This window comes from Egretta garzetta, unplaced genomic scaffold (genome assembly GCF_000687185.1).
Source record: "Egretta garzetta isolate BGI_Z169 unplaced genomic scaffold, ASM68718v1 scaffold314, whole genome shotgun sequence".
Lineage (NCBI taxonomy): Eukaryota > Metazoa > Chordata > Aves > Pelecaniformes > Ardeidae > Egretta > Egretta garzetta.
In genome coordinates, this window is record NW_009259531.1 from 3793246 (window position 1) to 3818377 (window position 25132).

Below are 25132 nucleotides of genomic sequence, written 5' to 3' on the forward strand. Positions count from 1 at the left end.
TAATATTTAATATAGCTTTATTGATTTTTTTTAACAGAACTCTGTTTTAAATCAAAATAGTAAACAGAATTAGGTAATTTCCTAGCATAGGATGCTGATATGAGCTTTTGATTATCAGGATAACTGCACAATTAGCATTTTCACAAGAATCTTCCTATCGCTATAGGACAACTCCTATCTAGTTCTTAAAGTGGTTTTTTTTAACTGGGCTGTTCTTCTCTCCATCATTAGGGATGCTTTGCTGACTAGTACCATTAACTGTGTCACAAGCTTCATCTCAGGATTCGCAATTTTCTCCATATTGGGCTACATGGCTCATGAGCACAAAGTTAAAATTGAGGATGTAGCCACTGAAGGTAGGAAGTTAATTTTATACTAGTTTTACCTCTGTTTGTCCAGCAATTCGTTGCAAATGTGTTTATATTTGTTTCAAAAAAGCATGTGAAAAATCTCCTGGAAATGACCTGAATTAAATTACTCGGAACTAAAACTCTCTGTCTACATGCCTTGCTGAAATGTGAACTCTAAATGGTATTGATTCATCTCACCTCTACTGAACCAAGGTTCCCCAACACCTTGCCCCTCACAAGTTCAGCCTGTGCAACAAAGAGGCATTTACCACTGCACAGCATCTTGCAAAAGGATTGCTGTTCAGTGCCATAGGTTACTGGTTTAGATCGTTCTGCTACGTTTGGGGTCACACGTGATTTCAGTTCCTCTATCTCTCATCACATCGAAGAGTTCTCCCACCAGTGGAGTCCACATCCACAGGCTTTCTTCTCTACTATATAGTTGAAAAATACCTAGTAACATTGTGAATCCCATAAAAGATTATTAGAAGTGGAAAAAAGGGGATAATTTTTTTAATACAAAACTGTCACAAGTACATTATTAAAGTACCTTGGATATATTTTTGGTTTAACACAGATTTTGTTTTAACAGCTACTCAGAGTGTGATATGGACTGATGTAAAAGTCAACTTAGTCATAATTCATCTTATTAAAATGAACACTTTTGTGAAGCTAAGAAACATCATTTAGTAATACTTTTTTTTTTTTATTTTTCTTTTCTATTTCAGGAGCTGGTTTAGTTTTCATCCTGTATCCAGAGGCAATTTCAACTCTTTCAGGATCTACATTTTGGGCTGTGGTATTCTTCATCATGCTTCTTACTCTTGGCATCGACAGTTCTGTGAGTATTTTTTTTCCTTCTAGCCTTGACATTTTTCCTGTACTGTTATATTCTGTAACTCAACAGGAGCTTTATTACATTTCAAATAAGCATTCTGTACATTCTTTGAATCTGTTTTCACAGTCACAGCCAACATACCGATAGTATTGCTCCTGGCAGTATATTCAAGGACAATATTTAAGAGGTCTAGGAAAAGATCAAATCTTTTACAAGCCAGCAAAGTTATTCACTGCTGCTTTTTTATGACCTTGCAGAGCAGCTGTTCATTAACAATTATTACTATTTAAAGGTATGACCCAACATCATTGCTATGAACTATTACCACTATGAACCTGCAATAAAGTTTTGGAACCCTACTTGCAAAACACAAGCCACAGTAAGACACCGAGTAGAATCGTTTCTAGAAGAGCTTTTCACATGTGCTGAAATTCATTAATCTGCTCAAGATATGCAGTGTCTGAAGGTAGTCTGATCTTTTTCTACAAGTAGCAACACAGAATTTCCTGTAAAATTTAGTCTCAATTTAAAAATCACAGCAGAGTATTTCCATAGTGTTTTCATTTTACTATCTTACTGTAAAATGTCTACTCTAATGAGAGTATTTGCTCTTTCCATAACGTGATGACTTTTACTGTGCCATAATATTCAGGATCACAGAAACTTCAGTCCAGAAAATATCCCAAGTCCCCTAACAACTTTTGTACTGCTTTGTTCTTGCCAAAAAGGCATCAAGACATGCTGTTATATCTAGCTTCAAGGTTGATTAAATTCTGGGAAAAACAAACAGGGTCTTTAAGGAATAGTGAACCATGAACCATTCATCATTTTAGTAGGGCATGGGTTTCTTGCTGTTCTAAAGCATAGAAGTATCTTTTGTAGTTCTGAAAGGACAGAGATGATCTAGCAATTTCTTGCTGGAAATGGCAAAACTCCCCAGTGTTTCCATTGCTTACAACTTCAGAAAACTTCATTGATTTTCAAGGACAAGAAAGGAAAAGAATGAAGTGACATGGAGGAGAGCAAAACTAAGAAAAATGAGGTTGCAGCAGGAAGCTTTGATACTCATTGGCAAAGACCTGAATGAGATCTTGTGGAGTCAGGTCTGAGTTGTAAAGGTCAGATTCAGGTTTAAATGTTTCCAAAGTGTTTGTGGTTTTGGATTCCAGCTCAGGTTCAATGGAGTTTGTCTTTACACACTAAGATCTGGATCCATATCCAAAAGTTTGAGGCAAGATTATTTCTGGGTTTGTAGCTTGGCCATTTTTCAGCTGTGAACAAACATGAAACATGGAAAAGAAGGGTTTAGCACTGTGGAAGGGCATGAATGACCAGTAGGAACAGGGCAGAATTAATAAGAAAATACATGCTCAGAAGTGTTTAGATCCAAAACAGTTAACTTTGCAACAGTAGTAAATTTCAGGCCATGTAAAGAAACATTTGAGTGACAAAGACACAGGGCTTTGGATTGCAGAACACACTTTTCCTACAAGTGGAGAAAGCTCTTTCTTGTGGAGCTCATTAAAGTACTATGAAATGATAAACTGTCGCCAAGTTTAGCTGTTTCTTTCTAAAATGGGAGGGATTTGCTTGTTCATGTTTTGCTCAGTATTTTTTGTTATTTACCTTAGAAAACTCAGGCCATACAGTATTTTTTTTTTTTTATGGTGGTCTTCTCAACTCTCCCCCCACATTTGACTGATCAAGTCCCTGAGGGGAAAATTAAAATTTTTAAAGCTAAAATAAAAAAATCAAATAACCCCAAAGCTAAAGAGGACAAATTACATATGTATAGTTTTATTCATGCATACAAGCCTGCACTGGCATAGAAATACAGACACCTGTACAAAAATGGAACTGTCAAAATATTTAAGCAAAGAAAAATCTGATCATGCGAGTTTAAGCAAGCAACAATAAAAGGACAGAAAATGGAACAAATGTTTGGAAACATTTTTTGGATTAGGTATCTAGCTTGGCATAGGGAATTAACAAGGGGAATAAATTGTGATACATTAAGAAGTGGTCCTTAGCCAAAATAATCCAAGATGTCTGTTTCCATTTTCAACTTCTCCAAGACCATTTAAGTACCAGCACGGTAACAACTTTGAGAACATCAAATATTAACCCATCTTAACTGCAGGGCACTCACCGATGTCCCCCCAGACATTAGGAAATACAAGTCTACACTAGTGAACACTAGTTACCTTTTTAAAAAAGTCCACTGTCCCCAGAAATCTGGCTTTAGACAGGAATCATTCAAATTCTAGAGAGATAACTCTCTGCTGCTAACTTCAACCAGAGCTGTTGGTTTCATCAAATTCTTATAGGAAAGGCTATGTCAGCACCTGCTAACCAACTACTGTGTTGCACCAAGCACTCCAGGTCTTGCAATGATCTTTTAGCATCAGAGAAAGCATAGAGTCCAGCCTTCCAAAAACATTAAATAAATGTATTACGGAGACTGGAATTCATTTTCACAACTTCTTGGGCAGGTGTGTGTAGAATGCTTTCATTAGTGGAAAGAAATTAAAATTCATCACCTATATAACCCAGCAATTTCAATGAAAACTTGGAAAGTACCTTTCCTGTACTGCAAAACAATGGCTAATGTCCAGCATTAACTTCTAGAAAACACAGTAAAATTCTTTAGTGTTGTCAAAAAAAAAAAAAACCACATCAAGCTTCCTATGCAGTGATTCTTCCAGGTCTGTACATATTTTTGTCAAACTGGATTTGGTTAATCAATGGCTCAACTGAATCGTTGTTCAGTATGTTTCCCCTAGGTGCTTGTTGTGTCTGTTTTTATATTAGAAACCTCTTAAAGAGGTTAGTTACTTAAACTACTAGCTTTTTCCCCAAAGTATATTAAAATTACATTATTTTTCCCAAAGTACTGTCTACTCACTATCCTGGTGAGTCAGCAAAGGGCCCACAGAGGATACAGCTGTCGAGCCACCAACCATGGCACATGATGTCCAGTTCCCTGACTCAGTTCTTTACCATGAGAAAATAAATTATGCCTCAGAACACCGGTGATTTACAGCTGAAATGTCAGAAATAATACAGCGGCTGTGAATTCATTATACAAGCTGCTTTACATTCTTTGACCTGCATTTAGAACAGTCAGAAGCATTTAACCAGAGTTCTTGCCTTCCCTTCCTCAGATGGGCGGAATGGAGGCTGTCATCACTGGCTTGGCAGATGATTTCCAAATTCTGAAGCAGCACAGAAAGCTCTTCACCTTTGGTGTTTCTTTTGGCACTTTCCTACTTGCCCTTTTTTGCATCACCAATGTAAGTACAACAAAAGTTTCCATCAGCAAGCTACCTTAAAAATGCAGTTAACCTCCTCAGGTAGAAATATAAATAGGGTCAGGTGACAACTTTATGGTCAGAACATTACTTTTGGGCTTATCTATATGAAGCTTCTATGCTTTTTTGCACAAGATCATTAGCTATCAAGCGAACCTACAAGTCTTTGTTCCAAAGAACTGTCTGTGCTACTGTTTTTGTTTGAGTTTGTGTGTTTGCTTGGTTTTTTTAGAAATCACATTAAATGGAACTGTGTTGAGTGCTTATTCCTGTGTGAGGAACTAAGGACTTCAAGTGACCAGACCTTTAGTCATCCGGCTATTCTCATCTTGAAACAAATAAGAAGCATTCCCTTCTTGTGAAAGGAGTTTAGAATAATGATATCCTCTCCCCAATGTGTTTCTTAATGTTCCTTCATGTACCTATATCTTATCTCTTACTCCTAACACCATAAAAAGCACACGGATAACTTATCCTGAACATCTAGTAACCTGTATTTATCACTACCATCACCCTGAATGATTTGCCTCACCAGGCTTTTGACAATTAGTTAAAGGATGAGAATCAGAGTGTTCTAGGTTGGAGAGAACATTCCTTTTTTTTTTTTTTTTTTTGACAAAAAAATAAAAAGCTCTGTAAGCAACTCAAACTTGAGGTAGCCACCATGAAAGCAGATGTGCTGAACCTCCCCTTCCCTAGAAATTTTTTCCAGATCCATTATTACGAACACTGAAATGTCATAGGCTTATTAGCAACAAAGCTCTTTTTACACTAAAAGAATACCCCAATATTTTTACTCTAGTTTCCTCAAACTGGAAAACATTTCAGGCACTAAAAATAGATATATCATTTTGAATACCTATCCTTTTAATACCATGCTATCTCCATTGTTGCCTACAGAATTGAACGTGCTCCTTCCTTATTCAAAGTTTCAACTGGAATAAAATTTCCTGAAGTTCAAGATCAGAACAAATTCAGTGATTAAGAACCTGAACAGGTGTCAATGGGTGCCATTCCACTGCCTTCAAGTGAGCTAAAACAGTTCAAGATAACAACCTAGCTTTAGCTTTTAAATAATGGCACCTGTTTAGACTTAAGTCCACCCCACCAGCTGGAATGCACAAAACTGCCCAGACTTGTCCAAATGTTCACATAATTGGAGAAGAACATTTCTAATGTGTACAAAGCACAAAGAAAAACCCTTGTGATGCCATCACATTAAATTAATCTGTTTGATTTTGTCCCCTGAAGTTTTCAGGCTATATTTTCAAAACATGTTTCTTACAAAACCATATTTGTCATTCACTTTACTAAGTTTGATAGCAAAGGCATTCATTTAGAGCAGGTGTAGAGCAAAAACAAGAGGTCAAACTCAAATGTCATTCAATAAGCAACATTTTCTTTCTAACAAAACAACCAAAGTTCAGTCAGTTTCCGGACATGTCCCCACAGAATTAAAAACCTAGACAAGGCCTAAGTATGGTTGTCTCTATTTTTGTAAATGTGCACAGCTGTTTCCGAAAAACATCTTTTTATGAGAAAGAAGAAAACTGATTGATTGCAGAGATTAAAATCACCTAGAGGTCTAAATAACACAAGTGCTGTTTACACCATTGGTAAAACCATGCAAAATAATTCCTTTGTTCCTCCCCTTCTGAACAGGCATAGTCAGATTGAGTTTGTTGGTAAAAAAAGGTTTTAATAAAAATGTACTTGCAACTGCTAATAACGTTCTGAAACACATTATTCAGGTTCATTTTGAAACAAGTAAACATACTGTGGTGCTCCATTCCTCGTTAGCCTGAACTAAATAAAACGAGCAGTAATTTACACAAATTCATACCACATTGTAAAATGATGCAAAAAGTAGTCAAATTGCAGCTAAAAAAAAAATCAGTTAGTAAATGTCATGAACCACAGAAGAACAGAAATGTGCTGTTGTGCAGGCAGATGATCTGGTTTACTCTCTCCACTGAGCAAAGGCTTGCTAATACCACACAGCAAAGGAACTAAAGAGGGCAAAGCTAATTACAGGCTGGGCTGGTAACAGACTTAACATGCGACTGCTCCCTTTGCAGGAACGTTAGAAAAGAGAGATGCAGGCACTCTGAGAAAAGGAGACATCAGTCTAAGACTGCAGATTCACTGGACTACAGAATAATTGGCTTTAGGAACAAACCGAGTGATAATGGCTTGTGGAAACTCTTGCAGAAACTCTTGCACTCCTGCCAATAATTTAGGAAGATCTTCATTAACTGTTGCAGACAGGCCCTGTCCTACAAGCTGCTGAGCATTCCCCCGAAGAGCCAGTGCCTTCAACTTCCACTGAAAACATTGAGTGCCAAGAGCACTCATTAATCATGTTAAGCTGAGGCTTCCGTTTCCTGGTTCAGTGAGGACATAGGTGAAAGGAAGCCTCTTGTAATGAGTTGCAAGTTGGAGTCCACTATTTTGTATGCAAATATGAACCTGCATTTGCAGCATCAGCTCCATATTAACCTACTTGGGTTAAGATAATGTGTCAAGTAAAGCAGACTTCTCTTAACTAGATACTAAACTACTGAGGTGATTCTATTTGTAACTTCATTTTGTTGCACCTTTTAACTCCTCAATCCTAGGGTGGAATTTATGTGCTCACACTCCTGGACACATTTGCAGCTGGGACTTCAATACTGTTTGCTGTTCTAATGGAGGCAATTGGAGTTTCCTGGTTTTATGGTAAGCACTTAATTTTGCATCTGAAAAATCTTTTCTAAAATTCTAAGTGCTCATGACAAGCTTACACGTTCTTTTCAGGGAAAACAGCACAGCTTTGTACGCATGATACCATGACAAGCCAGGTCTCATACAGTGATTTTAATCTGATTTATGAATGGTGACAGGAATGCAGACATTCAGTGGGCCAAACTTTGAAATCCTGCACAAAGCCAAAGAAAACTGGCTTGTAAAGGAGACTGCAGTGGGATGGAAATGTTGCTACTTTTGCCAGTATTTTGCAGCTGTTAATATATCTGATGACTTGCAGTAGCAGGTTTATACCTGGTAGTTTCAAAGAAACTAGATAAGCCTAAAATACAGGCTCACCTATTCCTCCTTTCCATGATTTCCCCAGGGCCACTCTCAAGCTCCCCCATTCAATACAAACAAAGGTAGTTTGACTTTAGAGAGTTATAGTAATTCCTACATTAGTCCCTTTTGTTTGAGACAATATTCTTCTTAATTGTAAAACACTAGTGGTTTAAAGTTTATCTTATTTCATAGCACAGTATGGAATACCCACCATCCTAGATACCAGAAATAGTATTATTTCTAGTATTTCATACTATTTTATGCCACAAAAAGGGTGCAGTAATTTGCTTTATCCTCAGTATTGCAGGCTTTAGGAGTATTCACTTGATCTCTAGGCTGGAATCACTGTGTGCAACCAGAATGAAGTGATGTGCTACAGTAACCTGAAAAAAAATGGCTCACAATTTAAAATCAGATCTCAGAAGACATGCCCAGCTTATTAAGTAACTTCCCTGGCCTTATTTGGTTATTAATATTTTTCTCCTCCCTAAAGTAACATAAATCAAAAGCAAGACACTTGATACACAAGTTTCATAAGAAAGAAGAAAAACATTTTTTTCTTTCCCACTGTATAAATGACTACAATGATGGCAACCAGCCACATTCATTGCTCTAAAACCATATGAATGCACTTGGATAACCTTAACTGGGAAAAACCCAACAAACTGAAGTTGTACTTTCCACAACAGTGACTTTGACAAAGTAGCAGGACCCTTAGTCTGCCTGAGCTCCGTCCTTAGCCTCCAAGAACTTCACAGTCTTGTAAAGTGTCCTGCGCTAACTTCACCAAGGAAAAAAAAGCGTCTTCTATAAGTGACAGAGTTGACTACTACTACTCTCAAAAAAGTGAAACAAAAAGGTTAAACTGAATATTGCTTGCAGTAGAAATATCTGAATATTTGGTTTTATATATATAGCCTACTAAACCACCGATTTTAAAGTCATGAGAAAATATCTGGTCTGTGGGTGTTCTCCCCATCCCTAATTCAGCTTTAATAGATGAGGTGGTTTTAAATATCTGAAATCAGTCTTTCAAATATTTCCCTTTCCCCCTACGCCCCCAACCTAGAGCAGTACTTTTTATGTTCTAGCACTGATACAGAGTTCAAAATTTCCCCTATCATATAGAAAGGTAAGGCAATTCATAGCCCCAAGCTTAGTCACTTGGAAAAGATGCTGCCCCCAGAACAGCACAAATTCCAAAGTACTGTTAAGTCACCAAATCAAGCAGAAAAAAAAAAGTCATAATTTAATATGAATTAGGCATATCTTGCTAAAGAAAGACTAAAAGTGATTTTTCCTTTCTTTTGGGGAGAATGCTACCAGTTCTTTATCTTGTCACAGACAGAGTTAGAAAAATTATAAGGACACCCAAAAGAGTATCTCATTTTCTCCAAGTAAAACAATAGGATTCTACATCCTAGGTTTTATGTAAGTCATTTCACTACAACAGTCCAAACTACCTGTTATATCTGAAATCGCTTGCTGCTAGATTACTCAAGTTTCTTCAGCTCATTTTTCTTCCTCATCTCCTCTTTATTCTCATGTCAGACTTTCTCACTGGTCACAACTCTTTTCATTATTACCAGATTTCAATGTCATAGCAGTCTACAAATCTTCTTCCCACTGAAGCCTGTATTGAACTAGCTGCCCTGATTCCAAATAAGATTGTTCTTCCCCTGAAAGTCATTGCCATTTCTATTCAGTGATAGTTTATATGCAGAAGATTCTTAGACACTGTCATTCTTACTGCCATTTTCTTAGACATTGTCATTCTCACTGCCATTTACCACTCAGTCACTTACTCACCTATCCATGCTGTGCCACCATATTCTTCTAGTCAAATTCTCACAGTTAAAAACTGTTGATGAGTGCAAGAATGGCATTCATCCATAAACCCGTTCAATCCACTAAAGAAATAGTTTTTAGCTTTAAGGTACTAATTCTGTCACCCAACATCCGCATGGAGCTAGCAGCTCATATGCTCTTCTCTCTCAAAAGAGTGAAGGCACTAGATTTCACAGACAACTGTCTTTAATCCCTGTAAAAAAAGCTGAAAGCAGAAGAGTGATCAAAGCTTAGCTTGGAAGCAGAGGCATGTAAGTTTTCTTCAGTTAGTATGGGCAAGGTATTATCTGCTCCTATTAAAATAGGATTTACTGCACTTTACAATATCTAGGCTTTGTATGTGGTTCACAGACTAAGCCAAGGTTAGTCAGTTTTTGTTTATTTGTTGCACCCTCTGTCCTTCATCATCCTTTCCTTTCTCTCTCCTGCCTCCCCACGACCGGGAAAATATCTACTCATTTGTCTTAAGCAGCTGACAGATGTTTTTACTGACACAGTATGACCTGTTGCTTTATAAATAACTTATTACAGCCCCAGGTGCTATTTAAACTGATTAAATCTGGCATGGTCTTGTCTACCTCTTTTTTCTGATAGACCCTAGTTGCCTTAATGACCCAGCTGAATATTAAGCCAGCCTGAAGGCAAGCATTGACATTTTTGCACAGACCAAAAAGGTGGAAATTTAGTTCAAATTATACCTATGACCACTTACTGTGAAGTTTCTTCTTGCAAAGGCCACCTGTATGTGTAAGAGAAGGGACAGCTAGTTTGTTTTACTATGCCAATATATTTTAGTTATGACTTCTAGTTTGTTACCATTTCTCCTCTTGCACAACCCTGATATCATCCCTCTGATGAATATTCTAAGAAAAGCCAGACACCTCTCCCTCGGACAGAAAACTGGTCTTCGGTTTCACTTGCAGGGAAATCTCTACTCAGATTTTAATGTGAACATCTCCCTGAATGACTAGAATAAGCTTAGTACAAGCTAGCAATGATCTTCATCCTCACCTGTAATGACATTGCTTACATTTACTGAAGTTATTTCAAGAAAAGTTCCCTTAGACTGAAATTTCAGACCAAAAGATGCATTTTTTTGGAAAAAAAAATAAAAAAAAAATCAAAGGTCGACTATTTGATTTTGCAAAAAGGAATGAAATTACCCATATACTGACTGCTGGAACTCATCTTTGCTCCCAGCTGCTCTTGTATGGATGTGTGCCTGCCATGAGACACAAAGTACAAATGCACACATTTCCATAGAGTAGAAATACAGATGGGGCAAACCAACTCAGAGAGCTTACTGCACTGTCACGGTGGAGAAATGTTTCCTCCTGTTCTACTTGATTTTATGCTAGCGCAGCTGCCCTTGTTTGGGAATGATACTGGTATGGCTTACTCCCTTACTGCCACCAGGTGAGGGCCACCACCAACAACATTGCTCCAGAGTTAGAAAGGAGACTCAGGAACAAAAAGGGATAATGGTTGTTACTTCACCACACAGCTAATCAACAGATACCTTTTTCTGTGCTCTAAGATTTGCAAATGAACGCCACATAATGGCTTTTATATTCTTTTTATCCATTCTTTCTCATATTCCCAACGCCAACAATTGCTGAACTGCATGAAAGAACAATGTCTTTCCTCATCTTCTCCTGGGTGAAGGCTTTTACGACTGGGGTTCTGCATTTGATAGATACACTCTTATTAGGACAGAAGCAAGGTGCAGGTGTCGTCTTCATGTGCAGAAGAGCAACTCAAATGTAGTGAATGGATGACAGCATGGCTGAGTGCTTTTGGGTCAGGACAGAGGCCAGCAAGGGTGACATCGTGGGGAATATTGTTCACAGAGCACCTGATCAGGGTCAGGAAGTGGAAGAAGCCTTCTTCAGGCATCTTAAAGAAGTGTCCAGATTAGATCCTGGTTCTTAGAGATGAAGGTATCAGAAGCAACTTCTTCACATAATTGCTAGGTAGATAAACTAGAAGTGATACTGTTGTAGATCTGCTACTTGCACTCAAAGATGAGCTGCTTGGGCATGTGCGCATCAGGCTAAATGAGCCAGAAGAGTGACCTGCCAGCATATGAAGACCAACAGCATACTGAGCTGTAACAGAAGCATAACTAGGAGACTAAGGAAGTGATTATTCTCTTACTTGGCACTTGTTAGACTGCACCTGGAATACTGTGTACTGGTTTTAACCCTCAGTAAAAGAAGGTGGTGTTAAACTGGAGAGAGTCCAGTGGCGGGCCACCAAGAGGTTCAGGAGCTGGAGCACATGCCCTGTGAAGACACTCTGAGAGAACTGAGCTTATTTAGCCTGGAGAAAGCTTAGAGAGGACCTGATAGTGGCCTTCCAATACCTGCAAGGAAGTTATCATGAAAGAGAGTCAGGCTTTTCACTAAGATGCACAATGCGAAGACAGAGGACCATGATCAAAATCTGAAGGAAGAAAACATTTTTTTTTATACAAGGATAATTAAACATTGGATCAGTTTGCACAGAGTGCTTACTGACTCCGTTCTCAGAGATTTGCAAGACCTAACTGGACAAAGCCATGAGAAAGCTGTTCTGAATTGTGCTGACCTTGATTTGAGCAAGAGGCTGAACTAGAGACCGCCCAAGAACTCCTCTAACAGGAATAATTTGATGGTTCTATGATTTACTCTAATTCCTAAGGGCAAAAATATAGAACAGATCAATTAAGCAGTTTCACTACAGCTCTTCATTGCTCACAGAAACCGGGTGAGTTCATACACTGCTGCACATGTCCACAGAACTAAAACTCGGGGCGGGGTGGGGGGTGGGGGGGAAGCAAAGGAACATTCACAGGGAAAGGGAATTAAGTGCAAAATAACTTGAAGATTGATTCAATATACCTGTTTTCTATACTACTATATTATTTCAGTGTAGTTCACTTGATTTATTGGATTCATTTAAGTCGTATGTATGGCATTAAAGGCGTTATTACCAATTTTTACTTTTCAAATTAAAAAAAAAATCTAAGCATATACAACACAAAGTTAAGCAAAATGGGGAGGGAACAACACATACCAAGATTGCTTGTAGGGATCCAAGTGATTGTTGGAGCTATGACACTACTTTTTGGAAACATCCACACAATTTATTTCAGCTACAGCCACTGAGCAGTTTCACCTCAGGGCCAGGATCTGCTTAAGGGCTTCCGTGCAGATGAGTGGTTCTGAAGGCACTGGCTGAGCCTATACAGCACAATGACTTACAAAGGTCTAGCAGGCAGCGGGTGCAGGAGGTACCGGTAACATGTAGACTTTCATTCTATCTGAACTCTGATCTCTGCATCACTGAGATGAAAGAAGGTTGTCCCAGAATGAGGAAGTTAACTTGCATTTATAGCCAAATCTACTTTTCGCTTTCTTCCTAATCAGTTCTTTTTTGCATATTGATTTAATTCCCTTGACAACACAATATTACGTACATAGAGAATGGGCCAAATTTTCTGCACTGTTTAATAGACCATTACAATGGAGACATTCTTAGGCAGCTGCAGTGTTTATTAGTTCCAAAATTACTCTGAAATTCTCTTTGGATTCAGTGTATTTAATCAGGATCTGATCATAAATTGTAAATATCTCCTACTTGGTTTTCACTGGAAAAGCAAGGAGATTATTTCTATATTCAACACCAGGTCTCCAGCAAGTAATCTAGTTTTGTTTGTGGTATACCTGTTCCTTCCTGTAACTAAACGAGTCACCCACAGTTTCAGTTTATCCTACAGAATCACACATGCACAAAAAAAGGGGTAAATGCTTTCAAGAACTGGAAAAATCCAAGTCCTACTGGTACCATCATCTGTAGCTATAGCTACATTCTACTTTACAGGTTGATTCTTAGAATGGTGGTTTGAAGATATGTAGTATTGGAAAACCATGCTGTTGAAAAAGCAGTCTCAGACCAAGGACTGCTTATCCCCCATTTTCAGTAGAAATTGAAGCAATATCTGAGCTCTAGGTAGGTCTGTCTGGAAACCTATGAATAAAATTTTTTTACATATTTAGTCCTCACATTTGACCTTCTGCACAATGATAAATTTCAGTCAGTATTCATAGCAGTTGAAATTCAGTCGCTTTTAAAGTTCACAGAAGGCACTGCAAATAGAATTAGATTAAATTTAAAGAGCATTTGCAGATCCTTTTGGCTACTTTGTTTCACCTGTACATAATATTGGGGGGGGGGGAATCAAAGAGAACTTTACACTCAAATGTCCAGACCTTCTAAATACTTTATACCCTGGCTGTATGTAAAGGACTAACTCATGCTGTCCTCATTATTTACATTAAATACATTAAATAAATCCTACTGAACTGATCCACACACAGACAAACAATTATTATGGTAAACTATACATCCTCTTTAACGAACAAATATACATGGCAAAAAGCTGCATTTCTGCTGTTTACGTAATAGGGTTCAGAATTAAATTTAAACTTCCTGAACACATCAAGTATAATAAATTACAGACTAGTAGTCTGACATGACAGATTGCACTAGAGGGAACTAATTCTCTGTGAGCCAATTTCTCCAAGGCATAAAGTCAGAGACTGTTTTCTTTTTGAAGAAAACTAAGAAGGACATTTTTTCCCCATATATCAGTGATAATCACACCATTTTAAAATACAGTGTGGAAAATAGCATGGGCTTAGATTAAACTTTTGAAACATACCTCATACTGGTAAGTTCAACCAGAATAGAATCAATAAGAAAAACTGCAAAAAAGCTACCATTCAGTTGGACATTTTACAGTCACGATAAAATGCAAATTTGCTTTGCATAGTAAACTATAGTAAACTACTTAATGCAAAAAGTGTTTCAATAAACACTGAAGACGGATAATAATCAATCAAGCCATCCATATTTCTAAACCCATATTCTATATTCCTGGTACAATTAGCAGGACTAATGTTCAATCTATGTCTTCATTTAATGAATTTCACATTATCCTCTGCAGTCTTAATTACTGCAGCAGTTAAAATTTCTGACTACTCTTGGTTTTTACGCACATGAACAGATCATGTATCTTCTAATGTATCTACAATAGCTACATCACTAGATATTTAGATGCATACAGAGGTAACAATTTTAGAAAAATCTAGTTGGTATTATAATTTTCAAAAACACACAAGATATTCTAAAAAAGGCCACCTGTTTCTAGCTAATGTAGTTTTGTACATACTTACACTGAACAGAAGGAGCATCTACCCAGTTCCTTGGAAAGGTGATAAAAGATGAAATTACATTTGTTATAGACATACTGAACTCCCTGTGGTGTTTAGTGAAACACAAAGATAAGTAAAGTATGCCATTAAGTGGAACAAATAAACCTCCTTTGATAAGTTAAGGATCATATGAATCTACATCCTTATCAATAAGCAGTTTGAGTAAGGGGCTGGGTTCTCCTTCAGCGTACTCATAATAGTACTGAGTAATTAGGTTACAACAGTCCACAACTATTAAAAAAATGTGTGTCCCATTCACAGCTTAAATTCTAGATACTCGTAAAATGCCACTTTTCAATGGCAATGCTATTTGCAACAGACCTTAAGTGCTCACAGGCACATGAGTCTTGGATTCAGTGAGTAGATGTCTTTGACATCACTGTAAGGAGATCAATGTTGTTTTATGTCTTATGATTTGGAAGTCATTATTGCCTGCTTTCTGAAAAAGCAGATGATTTGGGGTATGCCAGCATCTTATCAGTTTAGATTTACGCCAGTCTGATGTTTACATCCCTTCTAGGTGTGGACAGATTCAGCGAAGATATCCAACAAATGATGGGCTTCAAGCCAGGCCTCTACTGGAGATTGTGCTGGAAATTTGTTAGCCCTGCTTTTTTATTGGTGAGTATTGATAATTATTTCATTGCGGAAAGAATTCCAGTATGTTGCTTCCTAGAATATACAATAGATACCAAAAGCAAGATACTCATTGCTATGCCTAATGTTGTCAGGATTAATAGAAGACACTCCAATTTAATTCTTTTTTCTCTTCAGTGGCATTGGCTGTATTTTGTATAATACATTTCAGTTGTGAAAGAAGTTAATTGTGGCTGTGGTCATCTTCTGTTCCTTCACTTTAGCAGGATTTAAAGAAAGCAGCTTTTCTTAGGGAACCATGAACACTTACACAGGGTTCTCCCTGTCCCCCCAGCATCTATGCATATTAAACAAATCATTCTATTGGAAAAATAAACTAACCAGGGATAAGAGATCATGTTAGCAAGAATTTATTTTTCATTGGAGGATGCCAAGATCCCTGAATTATGGAATGACACCTTAGAATAGCTAATATGTGACTACACCCAGTAATTAGCTATGTGAAACACTGAAGAGATGTATTAAATATACCTTGTAAGCTGCTCAATGTAAAAAAACCAAGTGCTTCATTACATTTGGGGAAAAAAATCCCAGAGTGTGAACTCGGTTGCTTTGTGTAAAGAATAGATTCAGAACTAAACTACAGTTTTATATTGGGATCTTCTCCTATGCATATTTGTAATACAAAAGGTCAGGATGAATAATATGGAAATTTGACCTCACTATGATTTTAGGAGACTAATTGCATTAAAGCTGTGCATTCTTAAAGCAGTACTGGTATTCCAAAGAACACTGGGTAGGCTTTTATGACAGCCTTCAGGTCCACTTTTTTTTTTTAATATAAAAGCTTCCGGCCCCAATTAATCAGTAAGCACCTACCAAGCATATGTTACATTATCCTTTTAAACACTGTTCTATAAAGAAGCTTGTATGGAACTATATCCTGCAGCACTTCAAACAGGCTGACTCAAGCAAAACAGAAGATTGCTGCACCAAGCATCCTTAGGTTTTGCACCCTAGGAGCCTGTTGAAAATTTAAATTTTACAAAGAGCAGAGTTCTAGCAAGCTAGCTGAAGTGACTGTCAGTCTAACCTTTAGGTAGCCTAAGAGTTCTTGGTGAAATAGCCCCAATATTTTCCTACTGAAGCCTATAAACATAAGGGTCAGGATGAATCTGTAGGTAATATGTCTTTCAGCTATCACAATGCAGAATTATTTTTCAAGCTGAAAGTGCTAAATGTGGAACATTTCAACTTAATTACTGGGTACCAATATATTTTAAAACCCATGGGAATAGTATCACACTGGGTAGGGGACATTGGGCAGTTTTGTTACAGCTGTACATCTTCTCAATTTTCTAAAAGGCAACACGGACATTAGAATCTTGATTTATAGAAGAAAAGTAAATATAACTTACTTTCTTACAGCCTATTTTTTGGGTTCATTATTCAGTACATTAAGAAAATAAAGCCATTTATGTTAAACTGACCAAAATGGTTTAATTTAATTTATAAGTGAAAACCACACAGATGGTCACTAGCATGAAAAAAGGTAGTCCACCATTAGCCTACATAACTGAAAACTACAAATTCTAGAAGTTTGGTCACTTGATCTAAGAAACAGCATTTTTATACCACCCATATAAAGCATACAAACTGCCTCATGAGAAGAGACTGAGACCATAAGCATAATTCTTGCTCTAACAATCCCATACATGCTTAGTGTGAGGTAGCCCGTTTGGGGCTGGCATTGTATTACAGCAGTTCCTAACAATAAATGCAATTTTCTATAAAGTAGGTTGGGGTTGTTCCGGTATCTGCTATTAGGAAATATCTCATGAAGCTTTTTCTCCATACTGTCTGCAGCTATGTATATCATCCCAAGAAAAACCTCAAGATGGAATTCATATTTTTCTAACCGGATTTCACACTTTCAGCCTCCTTTAACTGACACCATTACTCTCCTTGCATAGATTTTGAAACCCTTGGCTCAAAATACTCTAATTTGAAATTGCTATATGGAGCAGAATGTATAGGCCCAGAGAACCAAATCAAGTAACTCTGCATATTACACAACCCATATGGATTTAACAGGAGGGAAATAAGCTCTGTTTTCCAGGCCTTAAGGCTGCTTGACCTTTCCTCGGTAAATGCATCATGCTAGAGTTTGCATCACGCCTCTCATTGAAAAATGGGTACGAAGCTTCTAAATGAAGCCTAATGCCTCTGGGAAAAATAAGAGAAAATCAACAGATTCTGCAGAGGATTTTCTTGACTGCAGAATCTCTTTTTTATATCTGTAACATTAGTTTAAATGAGGCAGTAGTAGACAACCACCTGATCCTCCCACCAAAACAGAAAATAAGCTGTGTCCAAGAGCAACTGAATTGAACTGTTAAGACTAGTAAGTGCATCAAGAACTTCAGCAGTTTAAGCAGTAAGAGGCACAAAGTAAACACGAGGAAGGTAAATGGTAAAGCTGGGTTGAAATATACCTTAGAGTAGCTGCCTAATAAAGCACATTAAATCATTCTTCCACTCAGCTTCATCTCAAAACTGTGGTTCATTTTATTCTTTCTTCCCTAGTTTGTCGTGATAGTCAGCATAATAAATTTCAAACCTCTGACCTACGATGACTACACCTTCCCTCTCTGGGCAAATCGCATTGGCTGGGGAATAGCATTATCTTCAATGATACTTGTGCCTGCCTATATTATCTATAAATTTATGAATGTGCGTGGGACCTTTAAAGAAGTAAGTGGAACACTAATAAAGTGTCATGGAATGTTGCTATGAAATTAAATGGCTGGATCCAAGTTGGTAGTTTGTTTCTCTTACTCCTGAAACTTATTACATATACTTATTAACTTTTGGATCCAACAGTCATATGGATTGGAGTTTTGAGGTAGGATTCCTGCATGCTGTTTCAGTTTTTAGACAGAAATTAGCTTTCCAGAAAGCACCATAATAATTCTGAAAAAATTATTTTTCATGCATGTAATTAATTGGATTTACAAGTTATGGTATCTTCATATCCAGCTCTGAGGTATGGGCTTCACACAGCTCTACTTAAGCAGAGTTCAGTCCAAGGTATGCTTTATCACTCTATACCGAGTGTTGTAAACTGTTACATGTACAAAGTAACTTCAGACCTCTCCTATCTTAGCATTGTAAGAGGCCCTAAACACGTGCTGGGAGGGTGGGATGTGCCCTCAAAGCAGCCCTGTGTTCAGGATGGCCTTTGTTCTTTTAATGAGCATCCAGAAAGGACAGAAGAAATACTTTGCTTGGTCACAGCAATAGCTCCATTTAGCCCAGCTAAGCTAATTTAGCTTTAACAGCAGCCACTTCATATTTGGTTTTCTCTGTCAAACACGTATCCTTATCCTCTATTTACTGGAACTATTTCAACATTCTGCCAAGGCTAGAATTAACACAGATCTTTCTATTGTGTTCATCACCAATATCAGAATGCTTGAAGAAACTTAATATTCAAGGTAGACCAAGGTGCTGAAATAGGTCTGGAAATCAATAAACTTCTGATATAGGCACCGCTTATGGTCTCATCTAGCCTGCTGCTTTTTAACTACTTCAGTAAAAGCACTTTGCACTACATAAACCCACTTCATGCATAACATGCCTAGTCTGTGCACTGAATAGAGCAGAAACTGAGTGAGAAGTTATTGTGACCATTTTATTCTAAAGATTTGCACTAAAGCAAGAAATTTAACTTTGCAGCCTTAATAGCATTCTTTTAACTTCATTTATATGTTTATGTGTAGTAGTAATATATGAATTCTATTTAAAAGAACCTGTTTCGATGGGGAAAAAAATGCATCCATACTTCCTTAACAGTTTGCCCACCTGTACTTTTCCTTATTTATCAGTTCAGAATGGCACATGATTAAGGTTCACTGATCATATTAATTTTGCCATCACTGTCATAGTGAATTATCTACAGTCTTAAAACCTTTCTAACCGTGCTCAGTCGTAACACTGCTCACCACTATACAGCATGAATTTTTGTCCTGTCACATATAACAATTTTATAACCTAATCTAGACCCTTTGATTTATACCTGGATCTATTGCTCTCCTTTCCTACAGCTAGAGTTACACAATGGTGTAGCAAAATACTGACACTCAGGTAAATCACCACCATCACACAGAGAATTAAGCAGAAAATACAATCACACCCTCTACCTCGATAGGGCGTATCCCCCTCGCATCGACTGGGCAGGCCCAAAGGGATAAATGCCTTGTTTCTGAAACATTACGGTCACCTCATTTAATGTTCACCTCATAAAGGCACCCCAAAGTAGGAACTCCTCTTCACCTGCCCTGTTTTCATTGGCTCCAACATCTCCATGTTGTCCACAATTCCTAGCTCTCATTTCCAGCAATTCTATAAGCCTTTTGTTTTGCTCCATTCCTAGGGGCTTACAAACCCATTTTCTAGTAGCACCTAAGTGTCAAAGAACAGTTTGTACTGACCCAGGAGGCTTTTGCCCACTTGCACAAGTTTACTGATATTGGGATGCCAAAATCCTTTGGCCAAAATCACATTTGGTCATTCATTTTGTAGTGTTAGCAAGTTCTGGTTTGTCTTTTACAGCTCCAGTAGACAGCAACTCTTCAGTCTCCTCATAAGAAATATAGCAAAAGGTTAGCATACTACATCCAAATAAGTATCATAAGATATGATGCCCTAACTTGTGGCTCTTAAAAGTAAGGGGAAAGCTGTGCTCTTGGTCTAATGGGAACTTCTTAAGTTGGTTGAAAATTCATGAGCGCACAAAATCTACACATGATCCCAAATGGCACAGCATAGGGTAGACAAGGGAGATGAGCTGGGAAATAGCCAGTACTTCCTCTCCCAGTGGGACTAGTCACCCTCATTAGAGCACTAACAGAAAAGTGTGAATTTAGGGGATGTGAGGCCTGTGAGACCAACTTGTTCCTGATGCTCTTTTCCATATGCACTTGCTAAATATTTGGACCTAGTATTTGTATAAACTTTCTACTGTTGCTTCTTATATTAAAGGCTAATACCAAGGGTCTTACAATAAGCTTGTTCTCTCAGTGACTAAGTTAAAGGCACATGATGTAGTGATATTAAAGATTTAAGTTACCATTTTAAATAAAGTTCATGCTACTTCCCCATTAGAGATTGGGGATTACAGACATAATCCCACTTCATATGGCTGACTTTTTCCTCTTCTTCCCGTCTGGTTTAGAGACTAGCTTACTGCATCACACCTGAAAATGAGCACCAACTCGTGGCCCAAGGAAATGTCAGGCAGTTTAAGGTTTGTACTCCTTTCACCATGCCTCCTCTCCTGATACCAACCCTTTCCTGTCTTTAGCAACAACTACAGGTTTGCACCAGTCTCCTCATAGCTGACACCTTTGCAGGTTGGTGGCTCTTTTTTCTGCCAGCATGACAATATGCAGGAGACTCAGTACCATACGCATCAACTCTGCTGGAAGGCTTTTGGCACCTTCCTTCCTCGACAAAGCAGAACTCACAATTTTACAGATTACTTGAATCCAGTATTTTAGGTTGGTTCTGAATACAGTGAGATCTCACCAAGAGATGAAGGTATTTCCAAACTATCATGTGCATTTGAGCAGGTCATAGCCTCCCCCTCGGTTATTGCACAGCAATCTGAAGTCATGTTTCCTGAACTCCAGTTATGTACCACAACACATGGTAAACAGCATAACAAATATCCAGTGTCATAGCTTTGACATAATGGCCATGATGAAATCATGTGCTAGGTTATGTGGAATAGGCTCTCCCCATAGGCCTACAGTTGATTGAAAACACTACTGGAGACTTAAACAGCCATGAAAAATATGCTATGGGATTCCAAACACTGCTTTTCTTTTAGCAAATAGAATGAGCTTATTGAAATGAAGTCCTTTTTGTAGAAGATAAAAAGGATGCAAATATGAAGCTTGTTACACTTGGCAGCATTCATGCTGGACCACTTTCTGTGTTCAAAGTTGAAAGTAATAGAATTATGCACATCATCCCAAAACATGACCCGGATTTTATGGTGGCGGTTCATATGTTGGTATTGAAAAAATAAATGTGCCTTTTGCTTGCTCTGAAAAATACTGTTTGAAGTAGAATTTTGACTTTTAAAGGAAATAATCCAAGTATAGATTTATAGGATGCAGAATAAAAGCAGGAAGAAAATATTTCCTGTTTCATGACCACAATTTACGTGATGTGGCCAAGAATATGCAGTAGCACAGCACCTCTTCCTGCCTTCTCTTTCCCCTATTCCTGCCCTCAGTTATCTGAAGATTTAATGTTCCATCTGTAAGTAATAACTTGATTTTTCCCAAGGCAGATGTTCCTGTGTGAATGGGCTATAAACAGCCATTCCTACACAGTACCAGTCTTCTGAACTCAAATCTATAATGGCAAAAACCAAGCAAATGATTTTCACTTAAATTAGAAAAGATTGTTCTCAGAAGTAAATTCCTTATGATACCTCAAACTATGTCAAACACTAGGGCATATTCATTTGTTGCTGTCTTCAACAAACAGCTAGGACTAGCTTTGTTATTGCTCAAGCATAGTTAGTGATTTGTCCATGATGTTTAAGTCTGCAAACAAAACACCCACCATAACCTAACAAGTAGAAAAATTTTATTCTCTTGTGTTTGGCAGTTCTGAATTTTAAAACCAAACTGAGAACTGACTAAATAGCTTCAAGCACATTCAAGGACATTTCTCACTGGAAACCAGAATCCACAGAAATTTAGTTATAATCTATCCATTATGTTGAAACCTCTTTGTAACTCTAGACCTGTCAATTAAGGTATTTAAAACATCTCTCGCTATCATAATTTGAATTAATAATGTTATTAAACAACTACTTCTGTTCCCTTACAGCTTCAACACTGGCTAACAATATGACAACCAACAGGTTGAAGAAAAAGCCAATATGTTAAGCTAAACTGGGAATACAGAAAAGTCAAGTTCAAAGCTCCCTTGATTATGCTTGGACCAGGCTGGCTCAGAGCTTATCTACTGACTCTTTGAGGGAAGACATCTGGTCTCTGTTCTCAATGCCTCCCTTCTATTACTTGGCTTCAAACAATCTTTAAAGACTCCATTTAATTTTTCTTATATCCTTTGGTGCCATGAGATCCCTACATGACCAAAACTTGTGAGTTTTGCTATTGGCAGAAGTGGAGGAGGGGGGAGCAGAGAAAAAAGCAATCAACATAAGTTAAATGCTCTTTTATCGTGAAGAAGTGAATTAAACTTTTCTGACAGTAATAATTACTTCAGATATTCATGCCACGACCTATTTTAAGCCAACAACACCTGAACATTCTTAGATCTAAAGAAAGAGTACATCTCAATTATGAGGAAAGAGCAACTTTAACTATGTACTAATGTCATTAGCTTTCTTGCCATACTATCCTTTGGGATATGAGTTTGCATCCTTCTGAAGTGAAGACTCAGTGCTTCATTTTCAGTGGTTTGTTATTAGTTTCTTCTCTTGGTGAAGAAGGTTGTCTTTGCTGCCTGTGTATGTCAATGCCATTTTCTGTCCAATTTAATTATACAAGCTGAAGAGCAGTAGGAACAGAATTCCTGTTATAGCTAAGTACAGAATACAGTTTAATACTACACTGTACTTAATGAAAAATATATTCCCCTGTATCAACAATAAAAATGGCTTTATCATATGATCCATATTCCACAGACTTTTTCAGCTAAGTATGAAAGACACATGCAAATAGACAGACTTTGATCTTTTTGTCATATTTTACTCCAAATAAAGGATGTAAAATGATTTTTAGAATTACATAATCTACCCAGAGGCACCAAAATACCAAACTTTGGCTTTATTCTCCTGCTGTGAACATGCTATTATTATAAATCTAACCTGGATTCACCTACCAAACCATAGTAAGATTGTGTTGAATAATTTAGAAGGATATTTTAGGCATACTCAGCTCTCTAAGCCTATTCCAGCTCTTCTCTCTGGTAGCATTATGCAAGGTAGAAGATACAGAACAAACTCTGCATTTGGGTGCTGTTCTTATTCTGTGGTCACTTATCGCTGTAGTATCTTCCCAGTGATCACTAGATTTGGTAGCTTTAAGTTTTTTCTTGTACTTATCACTAGATCTACAGTAATTTTCAGAGGCAGTAGTAGCTTCTCAGCTGAATCCAGCCCAGAGTTTACCTCTGGACCTTACCTCTGAATTTTTTTGCCTTTATACATTCAACTCAGCTTGTTTTTTAAATGTATGTAGTGCTTCCTCTTTTTAAAAAGATAATTTAAAAGGATGGGGCTTTTTTATTTATAATAAAATTTTTGTTGAGGGTTTTCCCCCCCTCCTTTTTTAAAAATAGCCCAGTTTAAAAGTCCCAAGTGATTTTAGCCTTCTTCATTTAACATTACGTTCAAAATAATAGAATAGAAATTTTTCTCCTTATTTATCCTTTTCCTCCAACATAATCAATACTTTGGAACATATCAAGTATTTCCTTTTCTTAAAGAGGCTCTGTGACAAATAGTAGTTTTATTTAATCAGGGTTTTAAACCCAAAGCATGTTTTCTTCTAATTATAAAGGAAGTCGTATTTTCTGGCCCAGCTGATGGCCGATTAGCTGTTTAAACCCTGTTATTAAATATATTTCAATTGTAAAGGAATTTCAAATGTTGCAGTTCTAGGTTCTGTAATTACACAAGAGGCTTCAAAAAGCCATCCCACCAACTTCATAGTTAATCCCATTTTTATTGTTTGCTAAACTACATGAGAATCTTTTCATTGTTATAAAGCTTACTTTTCAATGATACAGCTGCTTCAGTCACTGGCTTGACATGGCTCAAAAGCTTCTTAGCATAGATATAATTACCAAGTTTTGAAACCCCTGGGGGCTCTTTAACATGGAGCTTTAATAGCTTATCACATCATACATTGTTTGGTTTGCTCATGATTGGAAATGCTAACAACGTGCATCAATGTTCACTTGTGACGCACCCCATCACTACCATCCGAATAGCAAAACCCATGTGGGAGAAGTTACATTTCACCACCACTCAGCTCTGAAATGGGAACGAAGCTATCTTACTAAGGGAGTGAAATCAGCTTTACCCAGCATATTAGGGTTGCATTGTATTTTTAATACCAACTCCCAAGGCAATTACCTACTACATTATTTTTATTTCTATTACTGTATAATTTCTTAGGTTTAGTGTAGTATTTATAGCTCGGGACTCCATTGCACTATTGCCATCTTGTTCTGAGGTTTTATAGACAAAGAACTTGCAATCTATACAGAAGACAATAGGCAAATCAGAGAAAGCAGGTATCTTATTACCAGGAATAGCCAGAATGGAAAAGAAAGATAATACACATTGCATGACTGCACAGCTAGGCTTTAAGCTCAAGATGTTGCCCAAAGGAAGTCTCCCCCAAAATATTTCTTTCCCAGAGATGAAGAACAATGTCTTCAATTCTGCACAGAATAAGATGCTTAACTACCTCATGCCTCTGGGATGATAAATGATGCCCTTAGACACAAACTAGCATCCACTCAAATGACAAATACCTTTGTGAAGACCAGGTTATACTCTTTTCCTCAACTTAGTGATATGGTACAAAAAGTCCAATAAGTCACAGCTCTGCCATCCAGCTCCTCTTAGGCACCTGTTTTGAGCTGCCCAATACATTTTCAATACAGAAAATATCAAATGCTACTAAGATACTCATTTCCCTTCAGTTCAACCACTTGTAGTTTAAAAAAAAAAAATCACCCAGTCAGGTCCTTATCACCCACGTGGTTTAACTGCAAGTCTTCCTCTAACTCAGTCTCAAATTT

At 37.5% G+C, this 25132-nt stretch overlaps 1 protein-coding gene across 1 annotated transcript in view; it reads left to right on the forward strand.

The window, feature by feature from the left end:
* SLC6A2 (solute carrier family 6 member 2) overlaps nucleotides 1–22204 on the forward strand; it is a 70372-nt gene extending 48168 nt beyond the window's left edge. The window contains exons 8-15 of the mRNA XM_009637596.2: nucleotides 232–356; nucleotides 1079–1191; nucleotides 4353–4481; nucleotides 7118–7217; nucleotides 15195–15295; nucleotides 17858–18025; nucleotides 20508–20579; nucleotides 22181–22204. Of these exons, the coding sequence (XP_009635891.1) occupies nucleotides 232–356; nucleotides 1079–1191; nucleotides 4353–4481; nucleotides 7118–7217; nucleotides 15195–15295; nucleotides 17858–18025; nucleotides 20508–20579; nucleotides 22181–22204 (832 nt within the window). The remainder of the gene's footprint in view (nucleotides 1–231; nucleotides 357–1078; nucleotides 1192–4352; nucleotides 4482–7117; nucleotides 7218–15194; nucleotides 15296–17857; nucleotides 18026–20507; nucleotides 20580–22180) is intronic.
* Nucleotides 22205–25132: the final 2928 nt, after the last annotated feature.